The following is a 19174-nucleotide window of genomic DNA, read 5'->3' as shown; positions in this document are numbered from 1 at the left end:
ATTTTTTTTGACAAGAAATAGAACCAATACATTTCTACTATTCGATACATGGAAATAATTTAATCATGTTTGGTTTATATAATAGTACTCCGTATTCCTATGGAGATTAACTTCGGGCATGTTCTCTTCAGCTTAAGTTCAGTTCAGTTTCTAATTTCTTGCTCTCATAAAATATTCTATTCAGTTATATTCTATTCAGTTCAATTCATTTCAGTTCAGTTCAGATCGACTCAGTTCAGTAAATCAGAACAGGCCCTTCGTGTATTGTGTTTGGTTTAACTTGATGTACTTTTCATAAGTTTATTTATTTTATTTTTATTTTATTTTTATGTTTTTGTGAAAGGATGTACTTTTCATAAGTTATAACAACTTATCTTTTTTTTTCCAAATTTTTAAGAGCAATAATGTAATTTCATGTAAAAAGAATTGTGGGAATCTCTAATGATCAAGGTAGGGGTAATAAAAAAAATTCCCATGATTTACGAATTCCAATTTTTCAAGTAATCTCAATTTTCCATTTCTTTTTTGGAAAAATTGAAAAGAATAATCTCACTTTTAACTCATGTTTTCAAAACAATCCCACATTTGCGTATTCCATCAATAATCTCACCTTATACCCCCACCTTCTCAAAACAAGCCTTTAATTGGTTTGTGAAATTGGTAACCTTTGGTACAAGGTCACTTGTCATGTGTCACATTCTAATTGGTTATCTTTTTAAATAAAAAAAAAAAAAACCCTTTGCTTCCCTTTCCATCCCCTGCCGGACCTTCCCTCTCCGGTTGGACCAGCAGAACCCCGTCCCCCGCTAGAGTACCAGACCCATCTAGCTGTTGGAATTCCGAAATTCCCCTTTCTCTCCCCATTTGTTTATTTCTTTTCTTGCTAGACGTCGGCTTCACTGAAACTAACCCTCGCCACCATTACCACCATCTTTCACCCTAGTAGCAAACTCGCACTAAAGCCATTCACCTCCCAACTGGCTCTGCAAACAGCCACAAACCCCTTGCCTTATCGCCGAAAATACCCAACTTCACACGCCACCAAAACCAACAACGCACCTCACTAGCGGCGGAGCTCCACCATTCATTTGGCCCAACAACAATTTTGATAGCCACCAATTTGAACAAAAATAGCGCTCAAATACGATGTCGGCTGACTACCCTCTTCTTCCAGTTTAGGTGGGTTTCGATTTGGGGGTGGAATTTCGGGGTGTTTTTGAGGATTGGGTAGCGGTGGGTTTGGTTATGGTGGAGCCGTGACCATGGGTAGTGGGGTATGGTGGAGTCGGTTTGGTTATTTAGTGGGTTAGTGGTTAACTGGTGGTTATGGAGGTGTAGTGGTGATTGCTTGGTGGAGAGTGGTAAGGAGGGAGGAGAGAGATTAAAAGAAAATTAAAAAAAAAAAATTAACCTGTTAAATTGATTATATAAGTAAAAAGGACCGTTTTGAGAAGATGGGGTATAACGTGGGATTATTTCTAGAATACGCAAAGGTAGGATTATTCTTTTCAGTTTTTCCTTTTTTTATATTCTAACAAAAAAATGCCAATAATGAATTCCCATGAATTTATATTTCCGCCATAATTTGAGTGCAGCAACAAGGCCTATTACTCTTAAATTTTTTTTTCAAGTGTATTAACCGTTTTTAAGTTTACCATTTGTTTTTTTTTTTTTTTTAAACCTTCTTATAATAGATTTTTTTTTAAAAAAAAATTATGTTTTTCTCCTCACATGATCGATCCATCCCTTACTTTTTATTTTTAATTTATTATTTAAAGAAAATTAATAAATATAGCCCTAAAGGCTTTGTATATGAAGCCCAAAAAGGAAATGTTAAGGACATATCAACATTAATCTTATCGATTAAGCGTGATTTTATTATGAATTTTCAACTATATTTCATTTAATAAGTCTATTTAATACTCATATATAGATTTTAGGGCTAAGGGTTACATATATGAAGGTAATAAAATCTCCCGTCTTTTTTTTTAAAAAAAAGGTCATAAAATCTCACTACTTCCAAGCATAGGTAGATTGTGGCATCGGTAAGTTTTCATCAACTTTTGATAAAAATTAATGAGATTTAAAATAACATTCACCTTAACAACTATAGGTAGATCTCAATTATTTATCATGACATTTTTCTTTTTTAGACAAAATTATTATCATACCTTTTATGTATATCCGGGTGTTCATAAAGGTGGTGCACCCTGATTTTTTGCTCAATTTATTTATTTATTTATTTTGTATGCATGTATATATACATACATATATACATACATACATATATACATACATATATATATATACATACATACATATATACATACATGTATATATATATATATAGAGTCTCGGGCTGAACCTCGGGAAACTCCGTCACCACCATTGGAAGACCTACAAGAGATAGAACGTAATTGGGGGTGGTTTCGAGGAACCCCCCTCCGATGGCTAAGTAGGTGTTTTCCATTTGGGAGAATATAAACCTTAATATGCTTAGAGAGAGAGATTGATCAACCCCCTTTATGTGGCATATGTGGCATATGTGGGGATATTTATAGTGTATGATAACCCTAATTTCAGTGGTCAACATGTGGCCGACTTACTCTGGTCGGCTGGCAGTCGGGAGCCTAAAGTTGACTTACTCTGTCGGGCTGGCAGCGGGGATCTTGGAGTCAACTTACTCTGTTGGGCTAGCAGCGGGGAGCCTATGACCGCCTTACTTTGGTCAAGCTGGCAGCCTAGAGCCGACTTTCCATGGTCGAGTTGGCAGCCGGAGCCTAGAATCGACTCAACAGGCTCATAATGGTACTCGAGGCGTGCCATCCCTAGAGAGGCTGAAAGTATGAGATAGTTCAGCAGGAACTACCCTATACAACTAGCCCCCCCCCCCCCAAGAGATTGTATAAGGTGACTCATGTCGACTCTTTTAGTCGCCCTTCCCCCTTAAGTGAGGCTGGGAGCGAGGGAATAGCTCCATAGGAGCTATCTCATACAATATACACTCTTTTTTTTTCTAGTGATAAAATTTCTCTCTAAAAATTCTATGTGAAATGGCCGAAAACCAGCAACACCCAAATCCCCCTGACATAGTGGATCAATTGGTGAGATCCAACAAGAAATCAAAGAGGAAAATAACTCATCTGATTTTTAATTGTGACGAGCCTTCTGAAGACAATCCAAATACTTCGACAATGGAGGTTGAAAACCTAAGGGCTGCATAGGGTCTGCAAGGGAATAAACCTACTCCATTCAATTGGTGAGATGCAACAAGAAATCAAAGAGGAAAATAACTCATCTGATTTCAACCGTGACGAGCCTTCTGAAGACAATTCAAATACTTCGATAATGGAGGTTGAAAACCTAAGGGCTGCATAGGGTCTGCAAGGGAATAAACCTACTCCATTATAAGGAATGCAACACCAGGCTCCGCTTGTTTTGGTGCTACAACCAAGTCATTTAGAGACCTATTGTGGAATACTCTATACTAGGAAATCATGTTGATTTAGAGGAAGATGAGGTATCCAATGATGATGAAGCCACATAAGGCATTGAGGACAGTGATAGGTGCCCTAACATTTTACTCACAAAGGAGGAGAAAAAGGCTATGCGCATGCTTTGGAGACATACTCTGATAATTAGGATGTTCGATGGAAGCCTAGGCTATATGGGACTAATGAAACGTCATAAACGCAAATGGAAATTGAAAGGAGAATTAATCCTAACTGATATAGGATGTAAGTATTTCATAGCGCGCTTAATAATGTGGATGATTACAATTATGTCCTTACGCAGGGACCATGGCTTATTGATGATAAGCAGGGATGACAATTTAATCCGAGTTCGATTCGAATCTGATCCGATCCGAAGAAAAAAAATCCGATCCGAATTCGTTTAAAATTAGTCTGAATCTGATAAAATAGATTTGAATCCAAATAGGAGGCGGATCGGACTTGGGCCCTACGCAAAATCCGATGGAGGCCGAATCCGAGAGTATGAGCATATGCTTTATAACTTGGGACAATTGTTTGTTTGTTTTGTAGCAAAATTTTGTTATGTAACTTAGTTAATAATTTTAATATGTTATATTTATACTTTACTTAGTATGACAATACAATCAATTATAGGTATATGACATTACAAGAAAAAAAATATTCGGATTATTTCAGAGGTCCGTATAAACGGACCGGATTCGGATCCGAAAATTACGAGTCGGATCAAATTCAGATTTTTCGGATTCGGACTCGGATCCGAATCCGAGTCCAAGGTTCGTTTACTAAATGGATCGGATTCGGATTTAGCCACATCCGACCCAAATCCGATCCATTGCAATTCCTAATAATAAGTACCTCACCATAAGAAAATGGACTCTGAATTTTATTCCAGAAGAGGCCTCAATTAATATTCTAACTGTGTGGGTTAGGATCCCTAACCTATCTGCTGAATACTTTGATAAAGAGTTCTTGAAGGTGGGTGCAAAATTTGGGAAAGTCATTAAAGTGGACAAATCTACTGCTTATGCTGGAAGAGGCCAATTTACAAGACTTAGTGTGGAAATTGATCTCTCTAAACCTTTGTTAGCAAAATTCTTGTTGAAGGGGAAGATTTGGAGGATTCAATATGAAGGGATTAAGATGCTCTGCTACAAATGTGGGAAACTTGGTCATTTTAGGGAATATTTCAAGCATTATGACCCCAAACCTGAACCCCACTGTGATCATACACTAAAGTATGGTGGCGTTCCAAAGGGAAAGAAAAGAGAGCAAAAGAGTCGCCAAATTGTTTTAGGAACTTGTAAACCCAAAAGACAATCCAAAAGGACCATCAACTCCATAAGGTCTTGAACCAAACAGGGTTCGGGGATGAGGGTACGAATCCAATCTACAAAAGAAAGGACCCGCCCTATAAAATAGGCCTCTACTTTGTTCTGCTCGTATTCATGTGCGCTTTTCGAATAACATACAAACATTATATTAAACCTAACCTGTTTATCTATGTTGGTTGAATATTAATGCACAAATAAAACTATTATTGGCGATCACTTGAGTTAAAATCACATTAGCCTAAACCAAATTAATAATTATCTTATTAAGCGCAATTTCAAGTACAAATTCCCTTTAAGCAAGCATAAAAGGTGTGATCAAGCAATAACAATAAAAATATAATCAAGCAACACAATAACAAAGCAATAATAATAATAATAATAATAATAATAATAATAATAATAATAATAATAATAATGACAATAACATGATAAGGCATAATAAAGCTTAAACATAACAGCAAGATCCTAGGCATGATACTAACAAGATTAATAACAAATCCTAGCATGTCACTAAACAATAAAGATCAAAGCTTTAAGCCTAACATGGTACTAGCATGATAACATGATATTAGAAAAGAGTAAAGGCACCCTAAACATGATACTAGAAAGCATTAAGTAACATCCTAACATGATACTAGAAAGCATTAAAAAGCATCCTAACATGATACTAGGAATATTAAAACAATAATAAACATGCTTTCTACATTGTTAATAAAATAGGGAGTAAGCTAATCTACTTACTTTGAAGCCTCGTACCTCTTTCTAATAACAAAATACACAAGTTAGTAAACTTCAATGAAAATAATAAAGAATAACTAAACAATTAAATTGAAATCAAATTAAATAAAGTTTTGACTAGTTTTGGACCAAACCCTCAGAAATTATCAAACCTTGCACGTCTAGGGCGAAGGCAACTTCGAACTTGGCTAGATGATTCTAAGTCTTGTGAATGCGGAATTGTGTTTAATAAAGGTTGGTTTATAAAGAGAGAGAAAGAATTAAGCTATATTGCTTAGAGAGAGAATAGAGAGAATTGATAGTAAGAATTGATGAATGAAAACAGAGATTCGGGACCCTATTTATAAGGAAATAGTCCGGAAAAATCATAGAATTTGATAAGGAATAAAACTACACGCTGTCGCCAGGAATTGACTCTGTCGCGACGCGACAGGGTCTGTCGCGAGGCGACAGACTTGTCGTTTGGCGACAACCTGTATTAGCGCGTTTTTTCCACGCGGAATCCGATCTTTAATCAACTTGATCTACGGAATCCGTACAGAAGATAAAATACGTATTTTTAAGATAATAATAATAATAAAATAATGTTTTACTCCAAATAAAAGTCTATTTTAAAATAAATAATTATTAAATCTAATAATATTTAGAATTAAAAAGAACCTTCTAGAAACTTCTAGAAAATTATAATTAATCCTAATAATTTTAGGAATAATAATTAACATTGGGCCCTCCTCTAGATCATTGGGCCGTATGTAAATAATTAACCGGACTCAGTTTAGTATTTTGGCCATAACTTCCTCAATATTCATCGGAATTGGGCTTATAATATATCGTTGGAAAGGTCTTTTCGAGCCCCATCCAACTACACTATTATTGGACCTTAATTATGGACCAAACTAAACTGGTTTGGCTATTTTCAAATAAATAGAGTTATTTTCAAAAACAAAGAGAAGAGAATTTTTAAATAAAACTAAACCGCAACACTTGACTTTCAACCACTTTCACCTCATTCGATTATGGTTCGACGTGAAAGGCATTCATCACTGGGTTTGGTTTTGGGGAGACACAAATGGGTGTCTACAGTCATGTTGAGGATCAATGTGCTTCGAAACATCCAAATGATAACATGATTATTAATAATGTCGATAATCAATTAGAAGTCATTCGATACAGAACAAAGAACCTCCTGCAAAACCAGAGGATACTGATGATTTTGGTGATTGGATGTTAGTGAAAATCTGGGCCAAAAAAGAAACCCGTGACAAGACAAAAGCGGGTTGGGCCAAGGCAGGGAGGGTCAAATTCTAAACAAAGATACGAGTCAACACTTGCCAAGAAATGCTGCTAAAGTTACGGGGAATTGAAGCAAATAAGTCAAGTTTTGATATTCTTGCTTCCCAAGGAATAATGGAAGATAATATTCTGGGAGTTTCTTTTGGAAAAGTTAACCATAGCAATGCTATTAATTTAAGAACAGGGGAAACTTCAAAAGATTTGAATATATCCTCTTCGAATATTGAGGAAAATATCCCCATGGTTAATCTTGGAGATTTATCCCAAAATCAATTTGGTAATTTACCAAAAGCTAGCCCCTTTAATCTTGGGAAAAATAGCCAAGATATTAGGAGTGGTGGCAAATCAAAGAAAAAGAAAAAATATTCCTTCAAAACCACTAAAATAGCTACACAAAGAAGTGGACCTCTTGTACCAATCACTAATGTGAATATTCCAAAGGATTCAGTACAATCTTTTATTGCCAAAGATAATATTGAGAAGGAAAACTCAATATTTGGTCTTTCACAAGCTGACTCTCAAAGGCAACTTGAGGAAATCCAAAAAGAAATAGAAGTTGTTTCCAATAATGAACCATCGAAGGAACTCACCCATGTTTCCCCCACCACCTGATGTTATTCAATTAATGATCCCGACGGACAAAATTCTATGCGTGGGCCAACCCATGGAAAACCATACTTGGGCATAGCAGACCCCCTGACGAATGTAATAGAAGTGAGGATCGAATCAAGGATGGAACCGATCCCGGAGCCAATGGAATTGGTGTTCACTGTGCGAATTCCCAATGAAGTAAGTCGATTAATGAGGTTAATCTCTAGTGCTTATGTTAGTTCTTTACCATCTATACCTGTTTTAATGGAAGATACCATACCAAATTTAGCTCCAAATTCTCTGCCTATTTCATGCATGGTGTGGAATGTGCAAGGGGCCGGTAGTCGTGCTTTTATTAGTGCTTTGCGGGAAGTAATTAGAAACCATAAACCTAATATTTTTGCTCTTATTGAAACTCACATGGGGTCAACAAGCTGAAAGAAGTTCTGCCATGTTGAGGTATGTGGGGCACGCTAGGGTGGATGCGCAAGGATTCAGTTATGGTATTTGGGTGTATTGCAAACCCGATTTTGTATAGTTAAGCTAATTAATCAACATATTACTATGGACATTAGATGTGTAGGTGGTGAGCCTTGGTATTTTATGGCTGTGTATGCTAGTCCGGATCCAACAAAAAGAAGTGAATTATGGAATGAGCTTAAGGATTTTGCAGCAACTCATAACAAATAGTGGATGCTAGCCGGTGACTTTAACGACACTCGTTTTGGTCATGAGCGTAGTACTTGTTGCCCTGAAACCTCTAGGCGTGCAACTCGTTTTAATGAATAGGTGGAAGATAGAATTTGCTAGATATTGAATTTAGTGGTCCGAACCACACTTGGGGAAGAGGTAACTCTATTGATACTCGGACTAGTGCTCGACTTGATAGGGCTCTTTGTAACGGGGAATGGAGTCTTAGATTTGCGAATGCGGAGGCTAAGAATTTACCTACAGTTCTATCTTATTTGCACCAAATGGTTTGGCAATAGACAATTCAAATTCCAGGCAGCTTGGTCGACTCATGAGCATTTTCGTGGTTTTATTGAAGAAAAATGGGATAAAAACAGACCTCTCGTGCCCCTCTTAAAAAAAAGTCAGTGATGACTTGCAAGAATGGAACAAGGAGGTCTTCCATAATATTTATTTTTTTTTAAAAAAAAGAGGAATCTACTAGCAAGAATTGTCGGTGTTCAAAAGTACCTAGCCGAACAAAAATTAAGGGACCTTATCAAACTACGTAAGGAGCTAGATGAGGTTCTTAAGTAAGAAGAATTATTGTGGTGCCAAAAGTCGAGGGTTGAATGGATTCGAGAAGGAGATTAAAATACCTCCATTTTTTCACTTAAGTACTATTGCTAGAAGATGGAGAAATAATATCACTACCATTAAAGAAAGTGCGATTGGATATATGAAAAAGAGCATATACAAGAAAATAAAGTTTCCTACTTTACAAATCTATTTACGGAAGAGGAGCAACCAGCCATGGTCCAATGCCAACAGACATCTTCTTGAGTTCACGAACATAGACATGGATATGCTTTCCCATCCTTTTGCTAAATGTGAAATTGAAAAGGTTGTATTCGAAATGGGAGCAATGAAGGCCCCGGAGCCGGATGGTTTTCAAGCTTTGTTCTTCCAAAAGCATTGGGATTTAGTCGTGGATAATATTTATAAGGTGGCGCTTGATGCTTTGAATGGGAAGGGTCTTCCAGAAAATTTAAATGACCCTTTCATTGTTCTCATTCCTAAAGTTTATACTCTGGAACTTGCAGCTTAATTTCTCCCTATTAGCCTTTGTAATGTGGCATATAAAATTATTACAAAGGCCATTGTCAACTGGATTAAACTAATGATGCCTCACTTAACATCATGTACTCAGACAAGTTTTGTTCCTATGAGACTAATCACAAATAATATTATGATCGTTCAAGAGATCATTCATATGATGAGAAACAAAAAAGGAGGAAAGGGTCTCATGGCGATTAAAATTGATTTTGAGAAAGTGTATGATCGTTTAAAGTGAGAATTTATTCGTGACACACTTTATGAAATTCGCTTCCCTTGCCTTATAAATGAGCTCATAATGGAATGTATTACTACCTCATCGATGTGTGTGCTTTGGAATGGAGAACCACCCCAAGATTTTAAATCGGAGCGTGGCATTTGACAAGGTGACCCATTATCTCCATATCTTTATGTGTTGTGTATGGAGAGGTTGAACCAACTAATTGAAGAGTCCATCATACAGAATTGGTGGAAACCAATTTATGTTAGCAGGAATGGTCCAAAGCTCTCCAACTTATGTTTCGCTGATGACATAATTCTTTTTACCGAGGCAACCGTTGAGCAAGCAGTGGTGATTCAGGGGTGTTTAGCTCGATTCTGTAGTTCTTCTGGATAGATCGAAAGTGAGCTATCCTAAGTCTCGGGTTTATTTTTCCCAAAACATGAGTGTGATGAGACGATAGGTATTTGTCATGCCCTCGGTATTGATGCCACTAATGATTTAGGTATATGTCTCGGTATGCCTACTCTCACGAGTAGGGTCACTCGTGACACCTTTGCATATATATGTGAGAAAATTGATCGGAGACTTGTGGGATGGAAGTCTAAATACATCTCTCTTGCTGGCCGTATAACACTAGTAATAAAAACAACTTTAACCACGATGAGCTCATATGCAATGCGGACTGCAAAAATCCCACGAGCGATTTGTGACAAAATTGATAAATGAACTAGGAGATTTATCTGGGGTGGGGATAAGAAGAATAGGCGCATCCATCTTCTTTCTTGGAAATGTCTCCAGAAACTGAAAGAGCAAGGTGGTTTGGGAGTACGATCCTCAAGGCAAGCTAATGCAGCCTTTTTAACTAAATTGGGTTGGCTTGTCTTGACGGAGCCAAATGCTTTATGGTCTCGTGTTATTAGAGAAAAATATTGCAAAGGGAGATGTGATATTTACATGTTCGAAGCTAAATCAAACATGTCGAATGTTTGGACGGGCATATCAGAAATTGCTAATCTCATATGTGCAGGTTCTCGTGTGGCCGTTGGAAATTGAGCTACAACTCTATTTTGGAACAACAACTGGGTTATGCCTAGTCCACTTCGAGCTGCTGCTATTGTTGCTATTCCTTCTCAACTTGATGGAGCGACATTGGAAGAGTTATGGGATGTGGAAAATGGCTGGAGGTGGGACTTATTTGCGGAGTTACTGCCATCTAATATTGTGAAGTAAATTTAGCCCATGCCTTGCGTGATGATCCAAACACAGGAGATTTATTATATTGGGGTGGTGCTTCGAATGGCAAATTTTCAATTAAACCAGCCATGAAGATTATAAGAAGGGATGATGCTATTGAAAATGAAGGTGTTTGGAACCTAATTTGGAAGCTCAAAGTACAACAAGGGGCGAAGGTTTTCTTTTGGCTTGCTATGCATGATCGTATAATGACAAATGCAAACCGTTTCAAGCGAAATTTAACAAACAACCCTTGGTGTAAGAATTGTAACACTCATGAGGAGACCTCTCTCCATGCTTTGCGTGACTGTCGCGCGGCTAAGGAGGTATAGCGTCAGGTGGGTGGACCTACCTCACACTCAGGTTTCTTTAGTGGCACATTGCAACAATGGATCTCTCGTAATATTAAGGTACAAATTCGCAGCAACCTCTCTCTTGAAATCTGGCCTACTTACTTGAGTTACTTCTCTATTGCTTTGTGGTGGATTTAGAGATGGAGGAATAATTATGTGTTTGATAAAGTACAAGAGAATCCCATTGATATAAATCAATTTCTTCTTGCGTGTTTTGAGGAAGTGTGGCGTGTGTTGGGTGAGGGTGTAAGTAGCTCTCAATAGCCTGCTAGAAACCTTAAAGAATCCTACATCAAATGGCTGGCTCCACCTATTGGATGGCTTCCGTTGAATACTGATGGTGCAACCAAAGGAGCAACAGGACCAGCAGGGGGGAGGCCTAATCCGTGACTAAACTGGAAAGTTTGTGGATGGATTTACTCTCAAATTGGGGAACTATAATGCTTTCATAGCTGAATTAAAAGCTATTAAATTTGGTTTGGAGCTGGCACAGAGAATGAGGGCAGCCAAGGCTCAAGTGCAGCTAGACAGTCAAATTGTTGTAGCAGCTGTAAACAATGAAGAAGTTCACCGAGGACAGGGTTATCATATCATTAGAAGGTACAAGTCAAGTGCAAATTCATCATATCTACTGTGAAGCAAATAGGGCCGCTAATTGGCTAGCAAATAAAGGTATCGTCCAGAACAACAATATCGAGTTGATTTAATTCCCTCCTATTGAGTTAGGACGCATCTTGCATGATGATATTGTAGGGGTGGCTTTGCCACATTTGATTCCTGCTTAGTTTTATATATGCTTTTCTTTTCCGGGGCCTAGCCCCTCGTTTGCATAAAAAAATAAATATAAATACTAGGTGAACTAAGATGTTTATAAATTTTTTTTCTACCTCTGTTTCATATTATTTGCAAGAATTAAATATATTTTTTACATTTTACGTGAAAATATTACAAATATTATAAAAGAGGTAACAAAAATCATGGAGCACATTCTTCTTTTTTTTTCTTTTTTTTTTTTGACGGGGAGAGCAAATTCCTAAATGAACCTGATTCACACTTTTTTTTTTTTTTTGGTGCTAATGAGGGCAAGCCTGTTTTATTAGAAAAAAGGAAACGATTACATGATAAGACGTGGCAACGCCACACCTAAGGTATCCTCCCAAAGAAGATTTTTTATTTCGATCGGAGGCTCATCGAAATAAACAACTCGTTCTTCAAGAGGGACACCCATATTAGCTAACTTATCCGCTACCCTATTTCCTTCTCTAAAACAATGCACTATGTTACAATTATTACCAAAAGACTTTAAAAAGTTGCCACAAGAATTCAGAATATGGTAGCATTCTCCACCGCTTCGATCAGTGCTTCTAATAGCTTCAACACAGGCTTCATTGTCCATCTGGATTATGATCTTGACAGGGCCTAGTTGCTTCACCATTTTTAGCCCAAGTTCTAAAGCAAGTAACTCTGCTCTGTAAGCGCTGCAAATTCCAAAATTGGTTGCAAATCCTTTCACAAAACGACCAGTACAATCTCTGATCACACCTCCCCCCCCCCAGCTGGTCCAGGAGTGCCCTTTGCTGCCCCATCAGTGTTGAGTGCGAGCCATGAATTAGGTGGAGCTAACCATCTTATGAAGACTTCCTTCCTTGATTTGGCTTTGATGCTTGAATGTTGTGAGGTAGCAGCGTCTCCTTCAGTGAAGGTCTTCCAAGTTTCATCTGCCTGTGAACGAATAAAGGGTCATGTATTCAAGGGAATATCATCGCCTCTACCAAAAATGGAGCTGTTTCTCCATTTCCAGATCCACCACAATGTAATTGCGAAGCAAGTAGGCCACTTCTCTGAAAAAATCAGTTCCTCTGCCTTGAGATTTCTGCATAACCATTGATTAAAATCTCCATAATAAAATGATGGGTACAGGGCTGCACTACCTACACTCTTCCATATTTGTCTTGCAATTGGACAGTCACGAAATAAGTGCATAAGTTCTTCATCAGCATTCAGTGAACATCGAGTGCATCTGGGATCATCTATAAGGTGCCTTTTCATTCGATTAGCATTGCAAAGCAATTTGTCAGGAAGCGCAATCCATAAAAAAGTACGAATCCTCTGCTGGACCGGGGTATGCCAAACTAAATCCCATCTTTTGTCTGATGGAACTTGATCATCTTCACGCATGATTTTCAAAGCATATTTGATTGAAAACTTGCCTTTGTTAGGCCCCTTCCAGTAACGCAAATCAGCAGCTTCAGGATCTTCAACTAATTTATGTGAAGCAACTTGCTTCAAACAATGAGAAGGCAAAAGGTGAGAGAACAAATCCCAGCGCCAATCTCCCCCATCAGCCCACATCTCCTCGACAGTGGCTCCATCAATAGTCTCAGGGATAGCTGCCACTCCATGAGCACGAAGGGGATCATCCATCGCCCAGCAATGGTCCCAGAACAGGGTCTTCTTCCCATTCCCTACAGCAACTTTTGATCCTTTCTTCAAGAGAGGGGCATTTTCAGTAATTCCTCGCCATACATTCGACATACTTGAAGATGGTTGAAACATATCGATGTCGCAACGCCCTTTGCAATACTTATATCGGAGCACCCTAGACCATAAGGAATCTGGTTCCGAAAGAGTTCTCCATCCTAGCTTGGTGAGAAAAGCGGCATTAGTTTGTCTTGCTGACCTTAGCCCAAGCCCACCCTTCTCTCGGGGTAATTGTAGTGTTTCCCAAGAGAGGAGGTGAACACGTCTACTCTCATCAGACCCACCCCATATGAATCGTTTAGCCTTCTTGTCAATTTCATCACAAACTAACCTCGGCAACTTAGCTGTCTGCATGGAGTAATTTGACATGGTAGTGAGCGTTGATTTTGTGAGAGTTATTCGTCCCGCAAGAGACAAATACTTAGTCTTCCACCCTGTTAAGCGCCTGTCAATCTTCTCACAAAGGTGAGCATATGTCTCTCTTGTAACCCTACTTGTCAAAGTTGGCATTCCAAGATATAAGCCCAAATCATCAGTGCATTGCATCCCAAGTCCCTGACAGATTTCAAATTGAGCAGCAGGGTCAATATTCTGTGAGAAGTAGACCCTTGACTTGGGTAAACTGACCCTTTGACCCGAGGCAGAGCAAAAGCAATTAAGGCAATCCTTAATAACAGCAGCTTGTTCGATTGAGGCCTCAGAAAACAAAATTAAGTCGTCTGCGAAGAAAAGATTAGAGAGTAAAGGTCCACCCCTACTTGCATAAACCGGTTTCCATCTTCCACCAAGAATGGCTTCCTCAATGATTTGGTTGAGCCGTTCCATACAAAGCACGAAAAGATAAGGGGATAATGGATCCCCTTGACGAATGCCACGAGATGGAGAAAAAGAATCTGTTTTTTCCCCATTCCAAAGCACCCTCATTGAAGCAGTAGACACACACTCCATAATTACTTCAATCATTATCATAGGAAATTTCATCTCCATGAGAGTGTCCCGAATGAAATCCCACCCTAGCCTATCGTAGGCCTTTTCGAAATCAATTTTGATTGTCATATAGCCCTTGCCTCCTTTCTTGCGCTTCATAGTATGAAGCACTTCTTGTACAATCACTATGTTGTCCGTAATTTGACGCCCGGGAACAAAACTAGATTGAGAATCCGCAATTAGTTATTGTTGACCACTAATATAAAAAAAAAACTATGGTTGTTTTTTTAATAAAAATAAATCATCACTATAATAAAAATAAAGTCACTATGTTGAAATAAAAGTCATTTTGGTAATATATAGGCTATAAGAGGTTAATTTTTTAATGAAATATTTTATACACGGGCCACTATGAATAATAAAAGTCACTATGTTAAAATTAGAGTCATAATGTCGAATTCAAGTTTACAGTAATATTAAACGTTATACTTCCTCCGTTAATGGTTATTTGCTGTAATAATACCCCTTTGTTGCAAATAATCATTAACGGAGGAAGTATAAGTTTTAATAAAGGTTACTATGTTAAAAATAAGGGTCACTATGTTCAATATAATGTTAGTTACGTGTGTATAAATCTCGAATCCACAATAATATTATTGTGGACCAGGTCCACGCAAGTCTTTCTATTAAAGAATACACCTTCGTTTATCGTTAACATCTTTCTATAAATATATTTCTCAATCTTTTGACATAGAAAACAATGGTGGAAACTTATCCTTCAATCTCTAAAACACAATTTTCGGAAAACCATTCTTTCTCAATTAAAAAAAAATCTTTTTATTTTTAGAATTATAACTTAACAATTAAAAAAAAAAAAAAAAAAAAAAGAAAATCATTCAAGAAAGAGAAACGTAGTAGTAATGGATTGGAGGGCGTGACAAAAGAGAAAGGGGTGCGGGTGATTTTTAAAAAATGCGAAGATTCCCTCGCATATTCCTTCCCTCTTCTTCTGACTGCCCTTAATAATTAAGATCATCATCAATCAATATTCATTCATTCATACCTCCCTATCAACAATCCAATCTAACCCCTTTTCTTTTTTCACTTTACCCTATTATTTCTTCCCCAAATCTTATCCCTCTTTTTATTCATTTATTAATAATTAATTATTATCATTATTATTATTATAAATAAAAATCCAACCTACTTTTCCTCTTTCACTTTCAAAATCCCCTGTTTTCTTCTTCTCTCAACCACTTCTTTCTTCCCTTTTCCCAAAAAAAAAAAAAAATCTTATAAATAAAAATTCCAAATATTAAAAAATTAAGGTAAAAGAAGAAGAACAACAACAATGGCTTCCACTACTACGCTTTCTGAGTCGGATCAATTCCTATTAATTCATAAACTTAACGTTTTTCGCATCCATGGCCGTGATAAAGGTGGCCGTAAACTCCTCACCATCTTCGCCAAATTCTTCCCTGGTATTTTTCTCTTCTTTTCTCCTTAATTTTAATTTTTTTTTTTCATTCTGGAATTATGTTCTTTGATTTCTTGATTTGTGTTCTTTGTTAATTTCGTATTAATTTTTTTTTATCATTTTCTTCAATTTAATCTTCAATTTGTCCTCAATTTTTCATGATTATCAAAATCTGTTAATTCTATTACACGTCATTACCTTTGAATTGCTCCGTAAATCGATTTCAGCTTATTTAATTGTGCATAAATCTCAATAATTCTTGAATTTGTCTTTTTTTTGGCTTGAAGTTTTCTGTAATTTCGCTCTTTTTTTTTATATCTAATTTCTGTTATGTTTGTAAATTTTTATCTTAATTTTCTTCAATTTCGTCTTCAATTTATGTCTTCAATTTCTCCGTAAATTCACAATTTTTATAATTTAATTTATATATAATTCATTGATTATTTTGTTCAATTTTTGAATTGAAGCTCGAATTATAAGCGTGGAAGTGGTGAAGAAATACTTGGAGGAAAAGATATACCCAAAACTCCTGAAAAAAGGTGAATTCTCAGTCTTATACATTCACACTGGTGTTGATCGTGGAGAGAATTTTCCTGGAATCTCAGCCCTCCGATCTATCGTCGACAACATCCCACCGTCCGTTCAAAGCAGCCTTGATTCCGTTTATTTCCTTCATCCTGGCCTCCAATCTCGCCTCTTCCTCGCCACCGTCGGCCGCCTCTTCTTCTCCTCAGGGTAACTTTTTCCATGCGCATTTTAGTCAATTTCATTCTTTTTTGCTAACGTGCTCTGGTGTTGGTTTTTTTTGTTGCTAACGTGCGCTGGTGGCCTATTTTGTTAAATCTGTGTTGATTGGTCAAATTTTGAGTCTATAAATTCTGAAAATTATATTAATTGAGTAATATGGATCTTAAATATTTTGTTTTATAAAATTGTGGATCTCAAATTTATTTGTTCTTTAACTTCTTTTATGTTGTAAACTTGTAATTTAGATGTAGTTTTGTCACTATGGATCTTATGTGTTGATTAATGGATAATTTTGTACGTTTATTAACCGGTTGTACTAAGTGCATGATACAACAAGATTATTTGTTTGCGAGATGTATGATGAAGATCTGATTCTCAATTATATGATAAAAGTTTGGATAATATTATCTGTTTTGTAATCCACTTTAGTAAAACTAATGCTTTGATAATCTAGTGTCGGTTATTATTACTCCGAATATTATATTAATAATTGATGATGAATGTTTCTACTTTCATACAAGTATAATTAAGAACAAATTATAATGTTTGTTTAATAAACTTTGGATTGTAGTATACCTCGTATGAATTCTATAATTATTCATTTACCAGCGTTTCCTTTGACTAAAAATGATTAATCAACTAATAGTGTGTTTTGTCTCCTAATGTTTCTCTTTTCTTGGTTTATAAAAAAAAATTAATAGTGGGTTTTGATATGGTGTGGCAGGTTTTATGGTAAGGTGAAGTATGTAAGCAGGGTGGATTTCTTGTGGGAGCACATAAGGAGGAATGCAATAGAGATTCCTGAGTATGTGACTGATCATGATGAAGACTTGGAGCGTCGTCCGATGATGGACTACGGATTAGAGAGTGATCATCCAAGGGTGTATGATGCGCCGTCTGTTGATTCTCCGATGGCTAGCTTCTCTATGCGGTGCATCTCGTAGCACTGGATCATTACCACCCCTCCCCTCTCAGCTAAAGGCAGCAACCAGATTATGGATAATTTTGTGTTGTAGTTGGGGGTTTGATTTCAAAGTTTTAAAGTTTGTAGTATGGAATTCTAAATTTTTAAATTTGGTCTTTTTTCAGTCCGTTAGTTTTTGTGGAAAGAAAAGAGAAAAATTGTACCAAAAAAAAAGGGTTTGTGAATTATGATATGCATATGTAAATAGAGTTGTGAATAATGTGGAAGTTGAATGAATGAATGAATGAATGAGATGATTATGCATACGATTTTATAGAGGATCTTTAGTTTTAACTGATTTCATTTTTGTGTATACGTGCAAGGCTGCAAAGCCGTTTCTCATTGAATGGTGATGTATTTTTAGACAATACAGATCTCGTAATCCTTTCTGGGCACTTAGTGAGATTTTTTATTTTATTTTTATTTTTATTTTATTTTTTTTAATGTTTAGAGAGCCACTTGAGACCAGGAGGAAAGTTCTAATCACTTGAACTATCTCTCGGTCTCACTCTCAAAGTCTCAATCAGTGAGATTGTCTCACTTCTTTGGATAATATCGTGTCTTTTCCATTTACCCCACTTGTTTATGGAGGGAGACTTTAGGGACATGATATAACGTAATAGAAATTGCTTGGGACGGGGTTGGCGTAGGCCATGGCACCATATGATTCTGTTTTAAGATAAATTTTGCAGACAATATTAATATTTCCTTGATAGCTTGGTTCGTTATACATTTTAGAATCCAAGAGATGTTTTCCACTTGACCAAGAATTAATTTATGTTTCTCAAAGTCTAAGTTAAGTAAGGGTCTGTTTTGTTCAGCTTAATTTCAATTCTGTTCAGCTCCAATCAGCTCAGTTTAGTTCCTAATTTCCTTCTCTCACTAACAATTTAGTTTAGTTCAATTCAGTCTAGTTCAATTGTTTTGGGTGTTTTTGTCCCTCGGGAGAGTTACAGCTCGAAGACTTGTCCGGTGCGGCCTGTACTTGCAAGACAAACGGAGACACCAGTTGGTAGGTGCTCCGCCTCCGACGATCAAGTTAGTAACTTGAAAGGAGAGAAAAAGGTGCGGAAATTTAGGTGGGGATCTGCTAGGATTTCTAGCTCAGTTGTCTATATCAAAGGGACAGTTTGTAATAAATGGAAAAACGTGTCCCCCAAAAGAGGGGAGTCCCCCTATTTATAGGGTCCTTGGGAATTGTGCCCCTGATTAGGTCACAGAACCCTAATCAGTGGTGGGCTGCGCCGCACTGCGGCTTTCTCGGGATTTGGGCCTGAAGGCCGTCATTTCCCCCAAATATCTGGGATGACACGTGTCAAGCAGGGGTAGGTCCACTTTGGACCATCCTTGGGCTGACACGTGTCGCCCCCTGGTTGGTCCACATGGCGGGGTAAAATTACCCTAAACATTTGCCCCTCACAGATGTGACGTGGCACGCCACGTGGCATCTGTGACACGTGTCACTCTTTGATTGGTGGTAATTTTACCGCCAAAATTTACTGTTCACCATCTGAGTAAATTACAGGAATACCCCTTC

General features: G+C 37.2%; 1 protein-coding gene across 1 annotated transcript; it reads left to right on the top strand.

Moving 5' to 3' along the window:
* Positions 1–15528: 15528 nt before the first annotated feature.
* Positions 15529–17918, top strand: LOC145602339 (uncharacterized). The gene is made up of 3 exons (XM_081658531.1): positions 15529–15930; positions 16394–16661; positions 17398–17918. Exons 1-3 carry the CDS (start codon positions 15801–15803, stop codon positions 17615–17617), a joined length of 618 nt encoding a protein of 205 aa, XP_081514657.1. The 5' UTR covers positions 15529–15800; the 3' UTR covers positions 17618–17918.
* The last annotated feature ends 1256 nt before the right edge of the window (positions 17919–19174 follow it).

Source organism: Chenopodium album, chromosome 21, assembly GCF_948465745.1.
Source record: "Chenopodium album chromosome 21, dcCheAlbu1.1, whole genome shotgun sequence".
Taxonomy (NCBI): Eukaryota; Viridiplantae; Streptophyta; class Magnoliopsida; order Caryophyllales; family Amaranthaceae; genus Chenopodium; species Chenopodium album.
Note: the sequence above shows the minus strand (reverse complement) of the source record. Positions and strands in the feature narration are given on the sequence as shown.

Excerpts from the sequence above, each read along its gene's own strand:
- LOC145602339 (XM_081658531.1), top strand. The coding sequence starts at position 15,801 with ATGGCTTCCACTACTACGCTTTCTGAGTCGGATCAATTCCTATTAATT. Across the intron at positions 15,931-16,393 it reads CTTCGCCAAATTCTTCCCTG|CTCGAATTATAAGCGTGGAA; the intron begins GTATTTTTCTCT and ends TTTGAATTGAAG. Across the intron at positions 16,662-17,397 it reads CGCCTCTTCTTCTCCTCAGG|GTTTTATGGTAAGGTGAAGT; the intron begins GTAACTTTTTCC and ends ATGGTGTGGCAG.